Genomic DNA, 19,674 nt, shown 5'->3' on the forward strand with positions numbered 1-19,674 from the left:
ACTTCATATTTATGTGTAATCGTTTAGTGAAGTAAATAACGTTTAGTTACTTAAATTCCACCAAAACCAATTTAACGCTTTACTTTTTCGAAAATTTAAACTCATTATATATCTCACGGTGTAACGACGATTTGTCGGATACATGTATTAATATAAATATTCGATTTTAAATTTAAAAAAATAAATTATTTATACCAACAGCAATTTATATTTGATTAGGCGTTGGTGCGTGAAATGCAAAATCTGCGGAAATGATGAAAATTCCGCTAAAATGTCTCTGTACAGTTTGACAGTTTAACTTTCGAAAAACATACGTTTACATTCCTTGCAGTGTTGTGTCAAATATTTGATATTTGGTATTCCTTTGCAGCTTCCAAATTACAAATATCTACAGTCAGCATCACCGGTTCTAGACCCAACGACCAATTATATTAGTGAATTATCTTAATTCATGATTATTTATTATATTATTATAGCTTATGAGGTAACCAATTTGTTATAGACGTGTTATATATTTTGTTTATTTAATAAATTATTATCGAAGGTAATAACATCACTGTACCTGCATAAAACGTTCAACATATTTAACTTAAAACGGGATACTATGTAAATACTGTTCATACTATTTCGTGATAGAACCATGCCACATATTATGTACCTACAATGTACAATATTATTTTATACAATAAAATACAATTCAGTAGTAATTCAGACAATTTTTTTTTTTCATCATTTATCATTTTCAAATCAACAACGTCGTTATATGTTTCAAATGCATATACGCCCCATTTAACTTGAATTTTTCTTCCCTATCACCGATCAATTATTAAAGCATTAAGGGCGATATTTTTATGAGGTGGAAGAGATTTTAAATAATTTATTGTATTTAAAATGAAACGTGATTTAACAAGCTAAACGGGTTTTTTTGTTTTAAACGACATTTTATCTTTAAAAATCTGTGTTAGATACCCCAGGTGCTTGATAATATACCACGGCTAGGGCTTTATGGCTTAAAATGACGTTTTTTGGTGGGATTAAAATATTATAATTTTATAAATTTACTCTTTTCCACAAAAAATACTGCAATGGTTTTATCGGTTTCTTATCGATTATTTAAATTTTAAAATAACAAAATATTCTCAAAATTATATTTTACGTTTTAAAACTCAACGCTGAAGCGTAAAAAGTGTGTTTTATTAGTATATTTTATTGTTATGTTTGTAAATTAAAAATGTTCAAAAAACATGCTTCAATTTTTTTAAGCAAACACCTGCAGCTTTACATTTTTTAAAATATTTAATTAAGGAATTAAACGAATCATGAAACAACTAAAAATCAGAAAATCAACATAATAATTTTAAATTATAGGTGAACTCTAAATTTTAGAGAACAGACATTAAAACAATTAAATGATTTTAAAGTGTTTTTAATTATAATTTAATATTTTTAATAATATCATTTCGTTCGATGTGTTAACTCGAGATATTTTTATACTAAACAAATTTAAAATGTTATATTATAAACGTCTCATATAATAAAATGTTGAACATTTAATTAATGCAACTACACGCAGGGGTGATCCACCAATTACCCCCCCCCCCCCCCACAACCGGATTAAGATTTATATGTATACATTATATATCATATCTTATTCCGTTACTACAACCGTTGATTATAAATATTTATATTGGTGTTATCTGCTGATTGATGCACTGATTGGCAATTGCTTATTAGCCGTCGTAATTTTTCGCTCGTGTACAATATTATTAATTGCACCCGCATCGGTGTATCACTATATTATTTTTCACTTGTTTTTATCATTTTCAGCCATTGCTCACGTAGTCTGATAGTCACAATAATTGTTGTTTGCGCATAGCATCTTACTTTTTGGCTCTCGCATCGTGTATTCGTGTACCTACTACTGTAATTTTTTTTAAGAATTTTAATACGTATTTATGTTGAAAAAAACGTGTTGTTTTTAATTTTTGTGCCGATTACAGTTATATATTTCCAAATAAAACAATGGGAGGGGTTGAACGTCATTACCTCTGTGGATTTTAAATGCACCCCTCCCCCCCTTCAGAGCTAGGATATATCCGCCACTGAATAAACCATTATTTTATTGACCCTAAACGTAAAACATAATGAACTTTTTTGTATTATTGCTAATATTAATTAATATCTATAGTGTCCTGCATCCCATTTATTTAAACGTTTGTATAGTTAGATGATATTATTTTAAATTATTTAAAAATTAATAATTCACTTTTTGAACAGTTATGCATACCTAATTTAGCAAACAGATACCTACACTCTGCGTAACTAATCTATCATTATTTCGTTATTATGAAACATACTGTGTATAAAACACACAATTTTATTTAATGCTTAGAGGTTATGTTGCAATAATTTGGGTTTTAATTGTAAATTAATAGGTTATCCACAACAATAGGAAATATTTTTTTTAGTTGATCTTTTTTCTGTGAAGATAATATTGTATAAAACGAAACTTACTAGTAAACTTTGCTTGTATAACTGGCTGTTTGGGATATGTCTGCGTTAATTATAAAATATATGGATTATCGTCGACATTACTATTTAGTATATCAATACTTAAATAAAATAATTCCATTTTGTTTTTATTTTAAACAACACAATTTTAATCTTTCTATAGACGAGAATACAATATATTATATACACGAATACATTTTAAAGCTTTGAGCTATGTAAAAATACTAAGCATCCTCGCCATATTACATGCAAGTAGTAAAAAATCAATAAAATTTGTATGTTTATAGTTCGACACTTAATTATATTTTTCAACCTAAATAGATTTTTAATGATAACCATAATATGATGTCGTCCTATTCTGTAAAAAAACATTAGTTGTTTGGTATTCATATTTGCTACACAGTTTTTATTTATCGATTTAAACTTCAAATGGTGACATGGAAATGCAGTATTTGATTTATTGAATTCGACATCGTGCATAGAAATAACAAAATACCCCGTTAAAAAAAATAGGCGTCAGAATAAGAATTTTTGAATAAATATTAAAACATATTATTATGTTCAACATTTTGTATGATGTGTGTGCGTGATAGGTATAATTTAGTCCTTTTGTTATTCACGTCATTTTATGATATAACGGGATTTGGACGACACTAAATGGTATTGCAGCGCTCGGGTATTTTAAACTATACGGAAAAGTTTTTTTTTTTTTATTAAAAAACGAATCCAAACTAAAAATAATTTATGTAATTAGGTGCATATAAAGTTTAATATAATTAGCAATAGGCATATTTCGTTATACAGTGTATATGCACTCCAAGAACACGATTAAATAATTAATATAAAATGGCCAACAAAATATACATTTTTATTTCGCTAGTTTTGAATCTAAATTAATTATATAGTTCTTTTAAAGTTTATTTTAATCTCTTTAAATATTAAAAATAAGCGGCAATTGTTACTAATTAATAAATGTAAATGGTTTGGCTGAGTCACTTGAAAGGGAACCATTCATCAACATTATTTTATAAATCTTCTTTTCTTTTATTTTCTTTTCTCTCGGCCAATTTCTTTTTGAACATCAGGGTATACTATCATAAATTGTTCAATAGGTAAGGTTACTACATATTATAGGACTATGGTGGACCATGTATAATCTTTTTATGAAATTGTTTATAATAATATTCAGCAAATCGGAAAAATGAATACAGTAACTAACCAAACTAACCTAATCCAACATAACAGGATGAAATCGATAATTTTAGTATTATCTATATGAAAAACAACATTTTATATTTTAAATATCTGAGTACAAATTTTTAACACGAGTAAATCATATTACATTAAGCTTGTTTTATTTGTATTAAACCAATTTAAAATAATCAAAACGTATGGACGTAATGTTCATTCAATCATATATTTTATTATTATTTTACATTTCAAACAATTGTAATGTACCTACATTTCTTTACAATGAACAATTTAACTCTATTGCTCTTTGTATTTTAATATATATATATTAAATAATATAATTACCACTAGATATTGGATGACAATAATATTTCAATTTTCAAGTATAATATGTACACGTAATATTCATACGATTTAAAGGTTGTTTTTACTCACACATAAAACATTTGGTAAGCGTATTAAAAATAATTTTTTTTGTGATTTTAATGATGTTTTTTATTTTATTTGTTCGAGTGATTGTTTATGTAAACATAAGTTATCTACATTAAAATAAATCACAGTGGAACTTATTATTATTGTATTTTTTATTATTATTATTATTATTATTATTATTATTATTTTTATTATTATATTGCAATGGTCTTATGCGAAGCAACCCTAGGGATCTATAGTATAAGTTGCGTGTTCAAATGGCGTGCCGAACGTGCAATGGTACATGTATGCCGTCAGTAGATCTTTTTGTAATCCCAAGGGTGAAATAAAAATATCGAATGAATATCTACGTAATCATCAAACAGTATCGATTTGAAATATGTTTACTCCGTGAATGCCAAGCGTCACATATACTTGAAATATTGCCCTTTCTAATTCATAAAACGTTGTACAAAATAAATGAAAATAATTATTTGATTTAAATTTGTTAGTAGGTGGGCATAATACAGTATTTGTTTTTAAATATTATAAATTAACACAATAATTATTACTTTATAATTGTATACAATATGATATAATATATAAAGGAGCTAAAGAAAACTTGATAACTTATTATGAGCAATCAATCATTTAAATTACTAATTCGTTAAACTTATATTATATTGAAAAAAAAACTGTACAGAAGTTGCACGAGCTACTACAGGGATGTTTTGACATTTTAAAGTAGTAATAAATCATTGCATTCCAAATACAGTTCTGAGCGTATCTCCGTTAACACACAAACTCACAACATTTTATTAAAAAACAATGTTTTCTTTTACATTTCTTCATCTTTTTGTATTAGTTTATGCAGTTAAATTTAAAACTCTATACATAAAAATTCGAATGATAATTAGTTTTAAATTTTAAAACTTTAAAATTGAAGGTATATTGTATGTGTTCGATTATTAATATGGAGACTAGCCATGCATTTATGAACTTTTAGTTGTACACAAAAAAAATTCTATCAATACAATGAGGAAAATACACACATAGGCATGGTAAAATTAAAATATGTAATATTATATATTTTCAGAATATAAAAACTTTATAATATGATAAATTTATATGCTTATACGTATAACACTTTAAAAACAAACGTGTTATAACTTATAAGGGCCTGTTTAGTATTTACTATAACTTATAAGTAGGTATTAAAAGTTTTTAAATCTATTGGAAAAAAAATTAAATTATTATCGGTTACATGCAATACGTATAGATATTACATCTATCCAACAAATTCAAAATGGTGGGAGAACGAGTTAAGCCACGTAAAACGTCGATGGGTCTTATAAACATCGATTGGTTAAATAAATTAAATTGGCAGCGTACACTAAGCCCGCAGGCTCCAATGTAATCTTCCTCAGAATATTCCATCTCTAGTATCAGACCTCATAAACATTTTAAATAAATAAGTTAAGTAATAATTAATTTCTGGTATCGTCTAAATAAAATTATCTAAAATTGATAAGGTTTCGATAAATACTACCAAATGCATATTAAAATAAAAAAGTTGTGAACAGAAACGATTGAAAAATGCAAACCTTCGAGAAAACAGACACTATAGCGTGAAAAGTAGATAGTGCCTGTATCATTATTTTACAAAACAAAGTTGTATAATGGGTTTCTGACTTTTATAATCTCATTGAAAAAAAAAATTATACATATATCGAAACTGCAAAAAAAGTGTCAATAAAACCGTTTTAATGTTTTGTGTTTCATATTATGCATTAGGTATCGTGTGTTTCTTACCTGTTATAGTATATTTGTGATTGTTTATATACGTACAATATAACGGACAAAGATAGATGATAAATAATAATATTAACAAAATATAAAAACAAAATAAAACATTAATGGATTACTCATATGAATTTCTAGCTTCGTTTTAAATCTAAAATAACACATTAAAAAAAGTAAATCACAGTTATTCATACTAGTACATAACTCCATAAAATAATTTTGAACGACGATTTTTAGGGTTTTTAAATTTTAGCTCATGTGGATTGTATTATTTTGTGTATTACACTAATAATTTTGATATATATTTTTTTTAAATTTTACTAAATCTGTAAATTGTTTTTAAATAAAGTTGACCTCTTTCCTTTTCTCTCTCTCTCTCTCTCTCTCTTATAGATTATTTTATATAAAGAAAATATTGTATAGATGGTGCTTTAAATAAGCGATTTGAATTTCTTGATAATTTATCCAAGTAATTCAAAGCTATTGATGACATCAAATATATTTTAAGATATTTCACCTTCGTTCTTGCAAGATTTAAGCTCCACTCAGTACCTATTGTTAGTTTTTTTTATTCAATGATCTATTATTAGGTCCTTATTTATTTTGATTATTTATCATAATAATAAAATTTGTTAAAATAATTTAAATGAATTCGACTTAACCAAGGTTTTAGAACCACTAGTTATTTAATAAATATATTGAAATGTTAACAAATGCTGGAATTCCCACCTCCTCCCACCACCCCAATAATTAAAAAAAAACTGAGAATTTTCAATTTTACTTTCTTGAAGAACCAGCTAGATCCAGTTTGATACCGGAAGCCCCCTTAAAAATTGACTATCAAAGAATTTTTCTACTAGAAGAGGTAGTTTTGTGTCTTCAGACACAAAAGTAAAATAGAAAATACATATCATTTTAAAATAAATACATTTTTTTCTAAAAAGAAATAATACAAAAATCAAATAATGATTATCTTTTTATGCCCTATGATAATTCATTTATTATTTTGACTTTCGTTGTATCTTCTAATAACAACTTTTATGTTTAAATATTTAGTTTTGATTTAATGGAGGAATGATAATCAACGTTAAGAAAATGTTTTATTTTATTTTGTATGCAATTTACATTGTCCCCGATTATTAAAATTGTACAATTCAAATTCTATGAAACAAATACAATTTAACTTAAATCAAATACAAGCCCAGTAGGCTTAGGTACATATTATCAAAATTACGAGTATATGAAGTAGCTTATAAGTTATAAGTATTAATATCATACTATTCATATTAAATTCTCTAAATTATATCGATTGGTAAGTCCTTTATTATACAATTTTTTAATTAATATTTAATATTGTCTATGTGAAACACGACATATTTCTGTGTCTGCTAACACCTTTTAGAGTTTTGACAAGTTGAGTAAAACAATAGGAACTCTTACAAAGGTTCGTTCCTTTTATTAGCTCCTCCACATATTAGTACTTATCATCTATCAAATTAAATCAAAATACCTAAGAGCTGTGTACAAAGTAATATCTATTCGTTTAACATTAAAGTTTGAATTAAATGTATACAATTTGTCAGTAACACGGTTTTATTTGTTTAAGTATTTAATTATTGATTCTATTTAAAAATAAATAAAACGTATTAAGCCTTTTATGTAGACTTGATCAAAAATTTAATGTTTAAGTGTATTTAAAAAAGTAGAGTATGCTTGCCTAAGTGCTTAAGTATATACTTAAGCAATGATAATACTGTACGTCTAATCACTTTTTACGAAAAGTTTTACCTTCTATAGATAGGTACCTAAGTCTATTTATTTTCAATGTGTAAAATGTAAAAGAATTCTATGAATTACTACTTATTAATTATTCAAAATAATTATATTAATGGATAATTTTCATTAACTATAAGGACTATTCTTAATTTACAGTCAAGGTTCTGTAATTTCAATCAGGTAAACTTGTTATTACTTATAAATTGTATATATCACAAAAACGTTAGTACATAATATTATATTTTTTTTTTTTTTATTGTGACAAATGCCTCGGCAACTATGGGCCATTGCCTACAAAAAAAATATTACATAGTATTTAATAATAGATAAGTTACATTAAATATGGTAGGTACATTATACTTATAATATATAGTATTATATTGTTTTATATTAAGCGACAACACTTTTAATTACAAATTTATTAATTTTTTTAATTTTTTTTTTAATTAGTAGATAAATGTAATTTATTATAATACCTACACCTACGCTTCATGTAAAACTGCTGCATTTGGCATCGCATATGTTTTTATGTCTATTATTTGCTTATCGTATACGAAATAATGGGTTTATTTATGCAATGTTCGATCATATACCTACATTGTGTTGTATATACCTATGGCTACGTCGTGTGACGCTCACGCACAAGTGGTGTACATACAGTAAATGTGCGACTGCAAAAAATGCGTTCGCAATAACCACATTTTCGAGTCGACACAAATGGTACGTGTTGAAATCATGGTTGATTTTAAGGGTTCGGAGCACTCGAAAAGCGTATTTTGAAAACAACGAGGCAAACATATAAAGCCGAGAAAAACGAGATATTACACTCAGCTGGGACTGCCTATACGGAACGCGTGCTTATTTATTTTACGCATTATAAGCACGAGAACACGTTTGATTCGCATTGGATTATTATTCGAATTTCAACGTTTCGAATTTGAATTACATCCATAGGTATCAAAAACCGAAATCAATAACGCATTAAAATCGAATGGTATGAACCTGCCGGAGCGAATCATGATCATAAATCATAATAACGATTATGAAAACAATTCGATATTTACTAAACAATAGGCCCGACTAACAATATAGGTAATAAAAAATTAATACGTATACAATAAAAGTTTGCGAAAAACTCCGCAAATATAAATTATAAATATTATTTTATTAAAAATAAAAGACATATTTTATTGAAAATACATTTTATAGGTACTTATTTAAATATTGGAACTTAACAACAGTTACGGGTTGTAATTAATTTTTAATTAAAGGCGGCCTACCGAGCGACAAGCGCAGTATGGAAGTACAATTTGACGTTATAAAAATTAATTAAGAATTAACTATTCACGCATAAATAAATACACAATCCGTGTTTGAGCGGCTTAAAATAAATGTAATCACTACACTTGACTAAATCTCTATGACAAATCGTAGAAATACGCTTTACGGATAACATCGAAACTAGTGCTTTCTATTTATGTACCTACACACATATTGTATATATAATATATTTATGTCACGTTATTATTCTTTAAGTGAAGTGGAACCACGGTTACTTCAAATTGCGTAATTAAAGTATTTATTAAACATTTGTAAAAATGTATACCTGAATACTATATGCACAAAGAAACTGCAGGTTCTGTCTTATTTTGGACGTCCATATTGTGAAACAAAAGACTTTACTTTTAAAAACTTTGCAGTACGAATCTTAAAGTTAAACCCATATATTTTAATAAATGTATACTATTTGAATGACGCAAAGAGGAACTCAAAATAAGCCATCGCATTTCAGAAAGTATAGACCCAACTCCGAAGAATGTAAACAAAACCATCAAGTTCTTTAAATAAAACTAAATAGGCACTTTATAAATCAGAGAATAGTGATAAAAATATATTATTATTATAATATACAAATAACCAATCTTATATTTACAATAATATAATAATTATGATAACTGATAATACTATATTATGATACTATACTGCTCTACCTAATCTTAAATCTGTTCTGTTGGTCATATTTCTCATTACTCGAGCACAATATAATGTTAATACCTATCTCTAATATTTTAAGGAAATGTTGATCTAATATTATGTACCAACCTAGTGCTAATGAATTATTCATGATACATTTAAAAAAAAAAACTTTATGTTTTTAACGGAATATTGTTTTTTTACAATTTAATTTTTTTGACGATCTTTCAAAATGTTTTCTTAGTAAGTAATACTAATACATTCGTCAAATTATTAATAAAAGACGTTCAAACAAACTAAAATATGAAAAATGAAATGTTCATTTAAAAAAAATAAAGTTTATTGATTCGCTATTTGGACAACCAAATGATGGAACAAGTTTTCCTAAGTACAATATTCCGGTATCCATTTCGTGAAATGTTATCCATATTGTGTAATTACGCAAAGTAGAGAAACTGAAGTAAAATTTCATGAAATTGACGACATTCGCATCCATTTAATGAAGCGTAAAATAACGCGATATGGATGAGATAAATTGAGTGAAATAAAATGGTTTATTTATCTTTTGATTACCCGAACAAAACGAATTTTAATAATAGAAGTATACTATTATTATCGTGGGTCTGTTGTTACTCATGCAATATTGTAAGACCTCGTATTTTAAACATTATAATACGGACGTACATTTTTCGTAAAATTAATTTTTAATGGAATTCGATACCACAATATTATTATTTGCGTAAAAATGCTAATTTGTATGTAATATGGTCGTTCGTAATAATAATAATGAAATATTCATATTATGAAAAAAAAAAAAAGGGTGACAATAATGAATTGTTTAAACATTACCGTAAACAAACGGTTGGGGTCCATCAAAATCCATTATACACAAGAGCATAAGTCCTCCTCCACGGACGCGTAAATCCGCCATGTATATTCCATGTTCTTGCGTGGCAGCCACGACTCGGCGAGTAATTCGTGATTCCAAAAGACGAGGCCGTCGCGATTTTATGATTGCGCCACGGTAGGCATATATTAAATTACGATCGTTTAAACATTTTTATCCCTGATGCGGCACGATATCGGCAACGTTATTATATACGACTATATTACATGTGTGCCGAATAGTGTATGATCTACGTCATAAAATAATATATTATACAGTAGGAGCTGGTGCACTTCCGGTTACGAAAACGTGTGTTCGCTGCAGAATTCCCTTGCAACGAAACGTTCACCGTATACGTAGATACTGTACAACATTATATTACTATAGTGGTTTTACTAGTACGATTTTACCACCGAGAGCGTAAAATATAATAATAATAATAATAATGTACAAAGTGTATCCAGAAGATATGACACAGGTATATATCATATTCACGCAACTCCCGTAGTCGAGTGTAAAAATGTCGATTCCGCCTGCAGATACCATCATACCTTATATTTTATATACCCATTTCGTTAATAGTATCTATTGCCGTCACTGTCTCCGCGAAATACGCCAGTGCAAGTTTCGAAATTAAATTAGTAGCCGGTTCGACTGCGCAGTGTTATTGCAACGGAAATAATATTCGTGCCATTATTATTCCCGCGCGGTATAAACTATAGCTACATAAACATAAGTTCATCCGTACCATTTTTTTTTTTTTTTGAAGGGGGTCGGGCCAATAATTATTTTCCCAAAGTTACGTGGAACTGATAATATATATACAGAGATGCTATAGAGCTGATGAGGAGCATTTTGTAGACACATACATTTTCACGAAGGAAGACATTTCTGTATAGAGGAAGTATTAACCTTCACATAACGTACATGTGCCCCACTGGTCCAATATTTACCAGTCGTCAAACAGGGTGCATCCGTTAATAGATTTACACAAACCTATGTGTTATAATGTTATTCAAACTCCAGGCTGTTTGCGTATATTATCTAGTTTCGACAGGTTTCGTTACGACGCACGACGGTTGAGAAATACCGTTTATCCTGTGTTATTTTCTACGGTATCCTGCTGGTGTAAACAAAAAAAAAAACGTCTGTGAAAATTCCTGGAGAAAAGTTTCAAGGTCAACGTCACTCCTCCCTACGTGAATACATAATATACTCGTAATTTTATTTTATTATGATTATTATTATACTGTGTACGCCTGATATCGTTTTTTTTTTTGTTAAAAAGTGATCAAAGTCAAGGAGACGGTTTCTTGGCATTTAGTTAAATCAGAATCCATATATACGTCTGTACTATTAATCCTGCAACAACTATGTATTTAAGATTATTGTTAATTTTTTAATGTGAATAATAATATAACCGAGTGTTTAGTTTGTTGTGACCACCGAATAATACAAAATTATATCACTTTATATTGAACTCATATTTAAACCGTTAATAAAATTTAAGATTTTGTGGTATTTATATTGTACACATTTTTAATGATCGAAAAATAATAAATTTTTTTTGTCGTCAAAGAAACATTCATATGTGACAGTAAATTATAAAATAAAGATTTATTCGTAAAAATGGCTTTGTGCCAATTTTGTCTATAAGATGGATATTATTGGACAACATCTGCAGCCAATTTAAAAAATGAAAATGAAAATAAAATATTATTTAATGTTATTTATGAAATTATGTTCTCAAAAAACAAAGGTGATATTATTATTAATATGCATATACCTATGTACTCGTATATATATTATATATAATTGCAAGTATTAAACTGTAAATGCTATGACAAAATCTTCGATAAAATATGAATGCACAAAATATTAACTAATTGTGTTGAATTACTGTGAACAAACTGATTTGTAACATGAATACTTTTAAAATGTATATTAGCAAACAACACTAAATAGTTAAAAGGTTAGGAAATGAATGACCCGGTAACACGTTCTCCGAGTGTACACAAAATATAGTTTCACGGACTTCCATAGTTATCATAATAATATAATCAAAGCAACTTACTTGCTCTCGACTATCCTCAACTCAAACATTGTTGTTGAAAACAAACCTCCCCACCACCACTGTCCACCACCTCCATAGCTCTCTCGATGTAAGTCGTACCGGTGTTTCCGCAGTTAAATTTGTACAGAGATCGTGCGCATACCCCTCAATGTGTAAAATACTGAAATGCATCAAAGTTCACCCGGACGAGGGTTGTACTAAGCCACGTGAATCACCATCCACCAGCAAATTGCGCCCCGCGTATATAGTCTATATAGTGCTCGTCTGGCAAATCCCAAATTATCGTTGTATTTAGGTACCTACTACAAAAACCAATTTTCCGTGAGTTCAATCATCAATCATAACTATTATTTTGACATTTAAACGCACTACGGCCACGCGCACTTCTGACTCAGTCACGAATGACTATTAAATTTACGCGAGATCGATTCGATTCGTTTTTATTTGTATTTAAAACTGACATATAGCTCCCACTAACAGCTCTTCTAAATTCCACTTCAAACGTTACTATAATTTGTTCATATCCACAATGATTTTCCTATTAATATTTTTTACACAACATGTTCTATATTTGCTATTTTTATATTCTGAATTTTTTAAACTAAATACTATACTTTATACTAGCTCTAAATTATTATGTATTTAAAAAATAATTATAATGTCATAGGCGTGAAAAGTTATAATATCGGATAAAACGTAAAAAAAACAATCCCGTAAAACCCAGGGATAATGTAGGTCAATACCTACTAAAAAAATTTAAAACATTTGGAAACAATCAATATTTCCTATTAATAATAGGTATTTTGTGTAGTAGGCATAATATTTTTGTAAGTTGTTTGTTCGTAATATTCTTTTATAGCATTGGCTAACAAAAATAAAGGCTTTAGTCAACCTAAATCTTTGAATGCGGTATTATTTTTTTTAAGTCTATCAACAACTCTTGACGAAAACTTAAACGATTAGAGGCCCATCCTCTCGTAAACATATTATATAGGTTTATTTTTTTATTTAACATTGAATATCAATGTATGAATTATTAAGTTATGATTATGACATTGATTCGAGTGGTTGAAATAACAAAAAAATAATCGTATGCAACGTAAGAGTACAATGTACTAGAGTGTGTACTATGTATAATACTATTATAGCAAATCCCTTACCTATAGAGTACATAATACATATACATTGAATGTTTTGTACTTCGAAACGACTTTATTATGTTACAAAACAAATTTTAAAATTAAAATTTTTTGATATCTACCTGACTTGAAGAAAATATAATACGAAAGCATAAAAGTAATTTTTGTGAAGTATGTGTTCAATAATAACGTACTTCAAATAATGACTCTGTATAGGTTATAAGAGACTGACGGCGATAAAAAACCGATTGATTAATTAAAAAAATGTAATTTTGTAAAATAAAAAATATTTAATTTTCCTGTTATTTTATCATATGACTTGTGTGCATCGAAATAATTGTAAATTTCGTAATACAGACTAATACTTATACTTAATATGCTTTAAGTTTCAAGAATTTATTATAATAGTAATTGAAACGTGCAAAGAATTGTATGTACTTGCATATAAGTTCTAAGAGAAACTCAATCTTAATGATGCCACAGAAATAACACGTACTGCATTTTTCAACATTACTAATCCAATATAATGGTATTGGAACACAATTTTACAAATTACGATTCTCCTCCACACGTTCGTTCAATATAACATAATAACTGACGAACATCCGTTTATTCATCATCGTTGTTATAATTATTATTATTTTGAATCGTGAGACTTCAAACACGTAGTTTGACACGTCTAGTCAAAATTTAAATCATCAACAAAACAAAACACATTCGCCACATCGGCTACGGTTTGCTTATTAAATATTATTAATCATATTATTTCCCATCATAATATATACAGCGTGGTAACGTGCGTCCGCGCATCGATTATTCATTCTATTTATGTGCATAATATGTTACCTATATGTGTTGGTGAATCCTCCACCGTTCATAGCGACTTCCGTTTTCAACCCTCCACCTATAGGCATTGATTCGAGATGATGTATTATAATAATAATATTATTTATTATTGTTATTATAATTTATAAACGCGCGCATCTCGACGTGTACCTGAGATATTATACCGATTTCTTTTCGATATCTTTTCAATTCTCGCGTATATATAATAAAAATAAAAATAAAATCCTGGCTATGGAATTCTGAAAACAGTTTGTCGGCGCGGCGTCATATTATTATATTATATATATTGTATTGATGCGCCCGTTGAATTATGTAGTTATGTCATCGCGTCTCGTTTTCGCATTATTATCCCGAGGTTTTTGAGTGGGTAATTCAGTTGGATTTAAACGTTAGACCCTAAAGTCGGGTGATCCAGGCCGTATATAATATATATATACATATATACACACATCCTTTTGCACAACCTATAGGTTACCGTATACGGTGCGAGTAAAAATCCAAACACATACGGAATACAGAATTATATGTATTATAATATTATCTATTATTATGCATTTATGCGTAAACCAAATCAGCGCACAACAAAGTGTTAATAATATCAATAATAATAATAATAATAATTTTTTATATTATACTATATTATAATCATACATTCATACGTAACAAACGGTTTTTTTTTAATCGATGAAACGTGTTTATACCCTGCAAAAGGTATTACATTTTACTGCGTTGAGGAAAAACTACGATGCACGCGTTTTCCGTCCCGACCTTATTTCGTTTTCCTCGGAAACGTCGCAATTGTTTGGATGTGCTTGAGAAAAAAAACTAAACTATAATTCACTAGACGCAAATACCACGTTTGAAGAGTCAAGTGTTATTTGCTCGTCGTTGTCGTCATCGACACCATACACGTATATATGTATATCCCACGGTCGCGGTTATATAAAGTGCCCGAGAACTCTTTATAATATATTATCATATCCCTTCGGCGTCGGCGACGCGTGCAAATAGCTTTTACACAACATCGTTCTAACCTAACGCGGTGCATATTATTATAATCGGTCGAGGTCAATCTCGAAAACCTCACCTGCAACGATTGGCCGGCGGGTGGCCCTATAGTTTCGCGGTCTTGTGAGCACATCCTATTAAGTTGCAAAAATGGCCGAAAAAATATTATTATTTTTAGGTATATTATTGCAATATCATTACGACTTAAAATAAACTATACCTACACGAAACCGTGGTCTAAGACGGTTGTGAAATTCACTTTACCAGGCGATACAGGACCTTCCACGCTGCTGTGAGTCCTAAACGTTAGTTTCGAATGAAGCATTATTCATATAGCCCACTCATCTTCCCTCAAAAATAAAATTAAAACAATTAATGAGAATTACATGTCATAATATTAAATAATTAGTCTAACTTGACGCGTCATAAATAACCATGCTAACCTTATGAATATTGGTATATAGTATAATGATAGTAGAGATAGGTTCCAGAGCCAATGAAACGTGAGCCTTTTGATTAATGGGGAGCATAGCAATTAGCAGGTATTCAAACGATATCTGGAGATTTTTATCTGTCATTGTAAACAATAGAAAGTTAGGGGCCTTTTTTTAAATAAAAAAAATGTATTTTGATAAAATGTTCTTTCTTGTATTTACAGTCGTGTACCACTCATACAGCAGTAATCTCTAATAAGTTCTATGTTTATTGTTATTTGTCTAACAGTTTAATTATTAACTATACGGAACTTACAAGCACGTTGATTATCCACCCTCGCCACAATATTATTTACCCTGTAATAGTAATGGGGTTGGGATTCAATGTTAATTCAGGCGTGTAGGAATATATATAAGCATGTACAGCTTATCCATAAACCCAAGACCACATTACACAAATGTATTATAAAAATATGACGCGAATAATGACAACGTAACAATACCGCAGTGGCGTCGCCACACCATTTTTCTAGAGAATGGGCCGAAATAATAATTATATGCATATGCATATACGATGTACCCACATCATGTGCCCAAAACCCATACGTGCATTATATGAATTGTGGGGAAAAAATTGCATATGGAAGGTGCCAACTAATACAAAATTTAACGGTTACGGTTAATGGCGTGGGGGTGTCAATTCGCTCTATAATATATTATATTATATCGAGGACTGGCATGGTAGTAACATGATATACGCGCGGTACGTACTTGATGAACATGTACACCCCGGTGGGTTCCATTGCCCTGGATATGCCCTTCCACGATGCGATCATGCTGTATTTCTGCTTGGCCGTCAGTGGGAGCCTGGGGTCTGGGGGGCCCGGGCTCGGCGGTTCCTCCAGCACGTCCTTGTGCTTGCCGCCGCGGTCGTCGCCGGACGTGGCCGAGCTGGCCAGCTTGCCCAGATCGCAGCCCATCCGCGCGCAACAACAGCCCTCTCCGGGGACGCCTCTTGTCACGCGGACGCGAGCCGCTCCTCCGCGACGCCGAAGTCTACTGCAACTGCGACGTTTTTATTACTAACGCCACTTGCACCTGCACCTGCACCTGTACCACCACAACAGCCTCCTCCACAACTCGCCGCACTGCTACTGCGGCTGCTTTTCCACTACCCACACGCCGATATTGCAGGGACTTCAGCTGTATGTACCACAGTTATCGGTGCACTTTCTGGTCTTCACGTGCGTACCCGCTGTCACCCGGTGGTCGTTTTCCGTACGCTTTTCCACGTCCACGACCGGCTGTAGAACCCGACGTCGCGCACATGCAGAAAACCACCGAATTCGCCGTCGTCGCGGTCGTCGATATAATTAATATATATATATTTTATAATATACACGCGCGATTACAATAATATAGTTTGCTTTAGTCGTGCGCGGACATCCGACCGACCGTGCTCGTCGACCCGTCCAGACGCACTCAACTCGATAGTCACACCGACCGTGCCGCGCGCAGTATGCACACACAACCGCTACAGCGCCTGCACGTTCATCCGGCCGCAACACTCGCACAGCACTGTCGCCGTTTTCCCCGACCAAAAGGATAGAGACCGTTGCCCGCCGCCGTCGCCGCCGCCGCCGCAGACCACACACACGCACACACGCGCGCACACACACGTTTATACACGCACACCGACACACACACACACACACGCACGCGTTTACGCGTCCACGCGCACACGCACTACGCACGAAACTCCCGGCCGCCGCCCCCGCCGAATCATCCCCCGTTGTCGACCCTCCCCTAGAATCCTCCCCCCCTCCGCGCGCGGGCGCGAAAAGGATCGCTACGACCCCTGCCGGTTTTTGCGTGAAAGAGGCTAGGGCCAGGATAGGGAGAGGGAGGTGTGTGGGAGGGGGGGGGGGGATAAGAGAGAGAGAGAGAGAGAGAAAAAAAAATATAGGGGGAAAACCTTATACCTATATATACCGAAAAGCCATTTATTCTGTGCCGCGGGACGCTCGGACAAGCCGTGTGGCGCTCGCGACACTATATATGTATACAACATACAACACATTTCTCAGTCAGACGCTATGTATATATATAAATACTCTCGTGTCACACCTGAGCCGAGCGTGTATATACGTGTAGGTGTTTAAGGTGTATTATATATGTAGGTACGCGTGATATCCACCACGACTTTATTATTATTATTATTATTATTGTCGTCATCGTCGTCGCCGCCGCCGCCGTTATTGTTAGTACTATTATTATTATTATTATTTTTTTTTTTTTGTCCCCATCCCGTAGCGTCTTTCTCGCGGCCTTTTGCGTACATATAACAATATGTGTGTATACTCGCGGTTTAATGATGCCCGTTGTTATTATTATTTCCATTGTCACTATCTTTACGCACCTGTACCGCCTCGGAAATCACGTGTGACGCTCATACATCACCATCGTATAGACAATATATACAGAGCGATTCACAAAGCATACTCAACCCCCCTGTCATCTGATGCAAACTTCTATTTTTTACTGTAAATTGTCAACCAGATGATTTGTTCGAAAAAGTTGATACCAAGTGTTGTATCTAAATCTCTATTTAAGTTATGGAGCAAAATCAAATCCTCGATACCATAGCGTTTTGAACTTGTGACTGGTGACGACTACCTACGAGCTGAAATCCTCGGGTCCGTGGTCCATGGTTGATGTATAGTACTCGTAAATTGTAACTGTATAACCACACACCTAGTTACAATAAATCAATTAATCGAGTAACTTTCTCAATAGAGGTACCTATACTGGTTGTACTTTTGTCACTTTTAGAAAAGGATGTTGTCAAGGGAGTAAGGTTGAATTTCTCCGTAAGTTGAACAAGAACTCGCACACAGTTGCTGCGACTGAATGGCAAAAATAAATGGTGGAAATAAGTAAAAAATACGTCACTGTCAAAAAAATATATCTTTTCGCATCCCATAAAATATGTCTTCTTTTGTCCATTGAATGTTCGTTCGTTTATCTAATTCAAGATGTAAATAGGTTAGAGAACTTATTGTGTGGTAGTAAAAAAAATGTCCCCCATTATATTTATTTTGAACCTAGTTATTAATTATTGAAAGAAACAAAATGCATAAAATGATACTTCATCAAGAAAAAATATCTAACTCAGTATCTATCATTGTGGTTTATCGCCTTAAGGTTGATATTTGTGCAAAATCAAAATATTATCAAATTGAAGAAAGAACCTCTTAATCAATTATTGACGAATGAATAATATTTTAAAACATGGTTCAAAAATTAATATTTTATATAAGTACTCACCTAGTTACTTAGTTAATATTTTATTTTCAAAATACGATATTATTGAAAATATATCGAAATTGTATGTGTATAATAGTGTGATTTTTTCTTCAAATTGTATATTAGACTACCCACTGTGGTTGTTTAATATAATGATAGAGATATAAAAAGAAATGAAATGTGGCTATCAAAAAATGGTTTAAAACTGTGTGAATGATATAAAAGTTTAAAAACCGCGACAGGATGACGTATATACTTACAAGACGGGATTTAGACTAAACGCCAGAAATATTATAAATTACCCGCAGTTTGGAT

General features: G+C 31.1%; 1 protein-coding gene across 1 annotated transcript in view; it reads right to left on the bottom strand.

The window, feature by feature from the left end:
• The window catches only part of LOC132947320 (neuroglobin-like), a 33,771-nt gene extending 16,126 nt beyond the window's left edge, over positions 1 to 17,645 (bottom strand). Inside the window, exon 1 of the mRNA XM_061017581.1 lies at positions 16,825 to 17,645. Within this exon, the coding sequence (XP_060873564.1) occupies positions 16,825 to 17,033 (209 nt within the window). The 5' untranslated portion in view covers positions 17,034 to 17,645. The remainder of the gene's footprint in view (positions 1 to 16,824) is intronic.
• Positions 17,646 to 19,674: the final 2,029 nt, after the last annotated feature.

The sequence above is a fragment of the Metopolophium dirhodum genome, chromosome 6 (assembly GCF_019925205.1).
Source record: "Metopolophium dirhodum isolate CAU chromosome 6, ASM1992520v1, whole genome shotgun sequence".
Lineage (NCBI taxonomy): Eukaryota > Metazoa > Arthropoda > Insecta > Hemiptera > Aphididae > Metopolophium > Metopolophium dirhodum.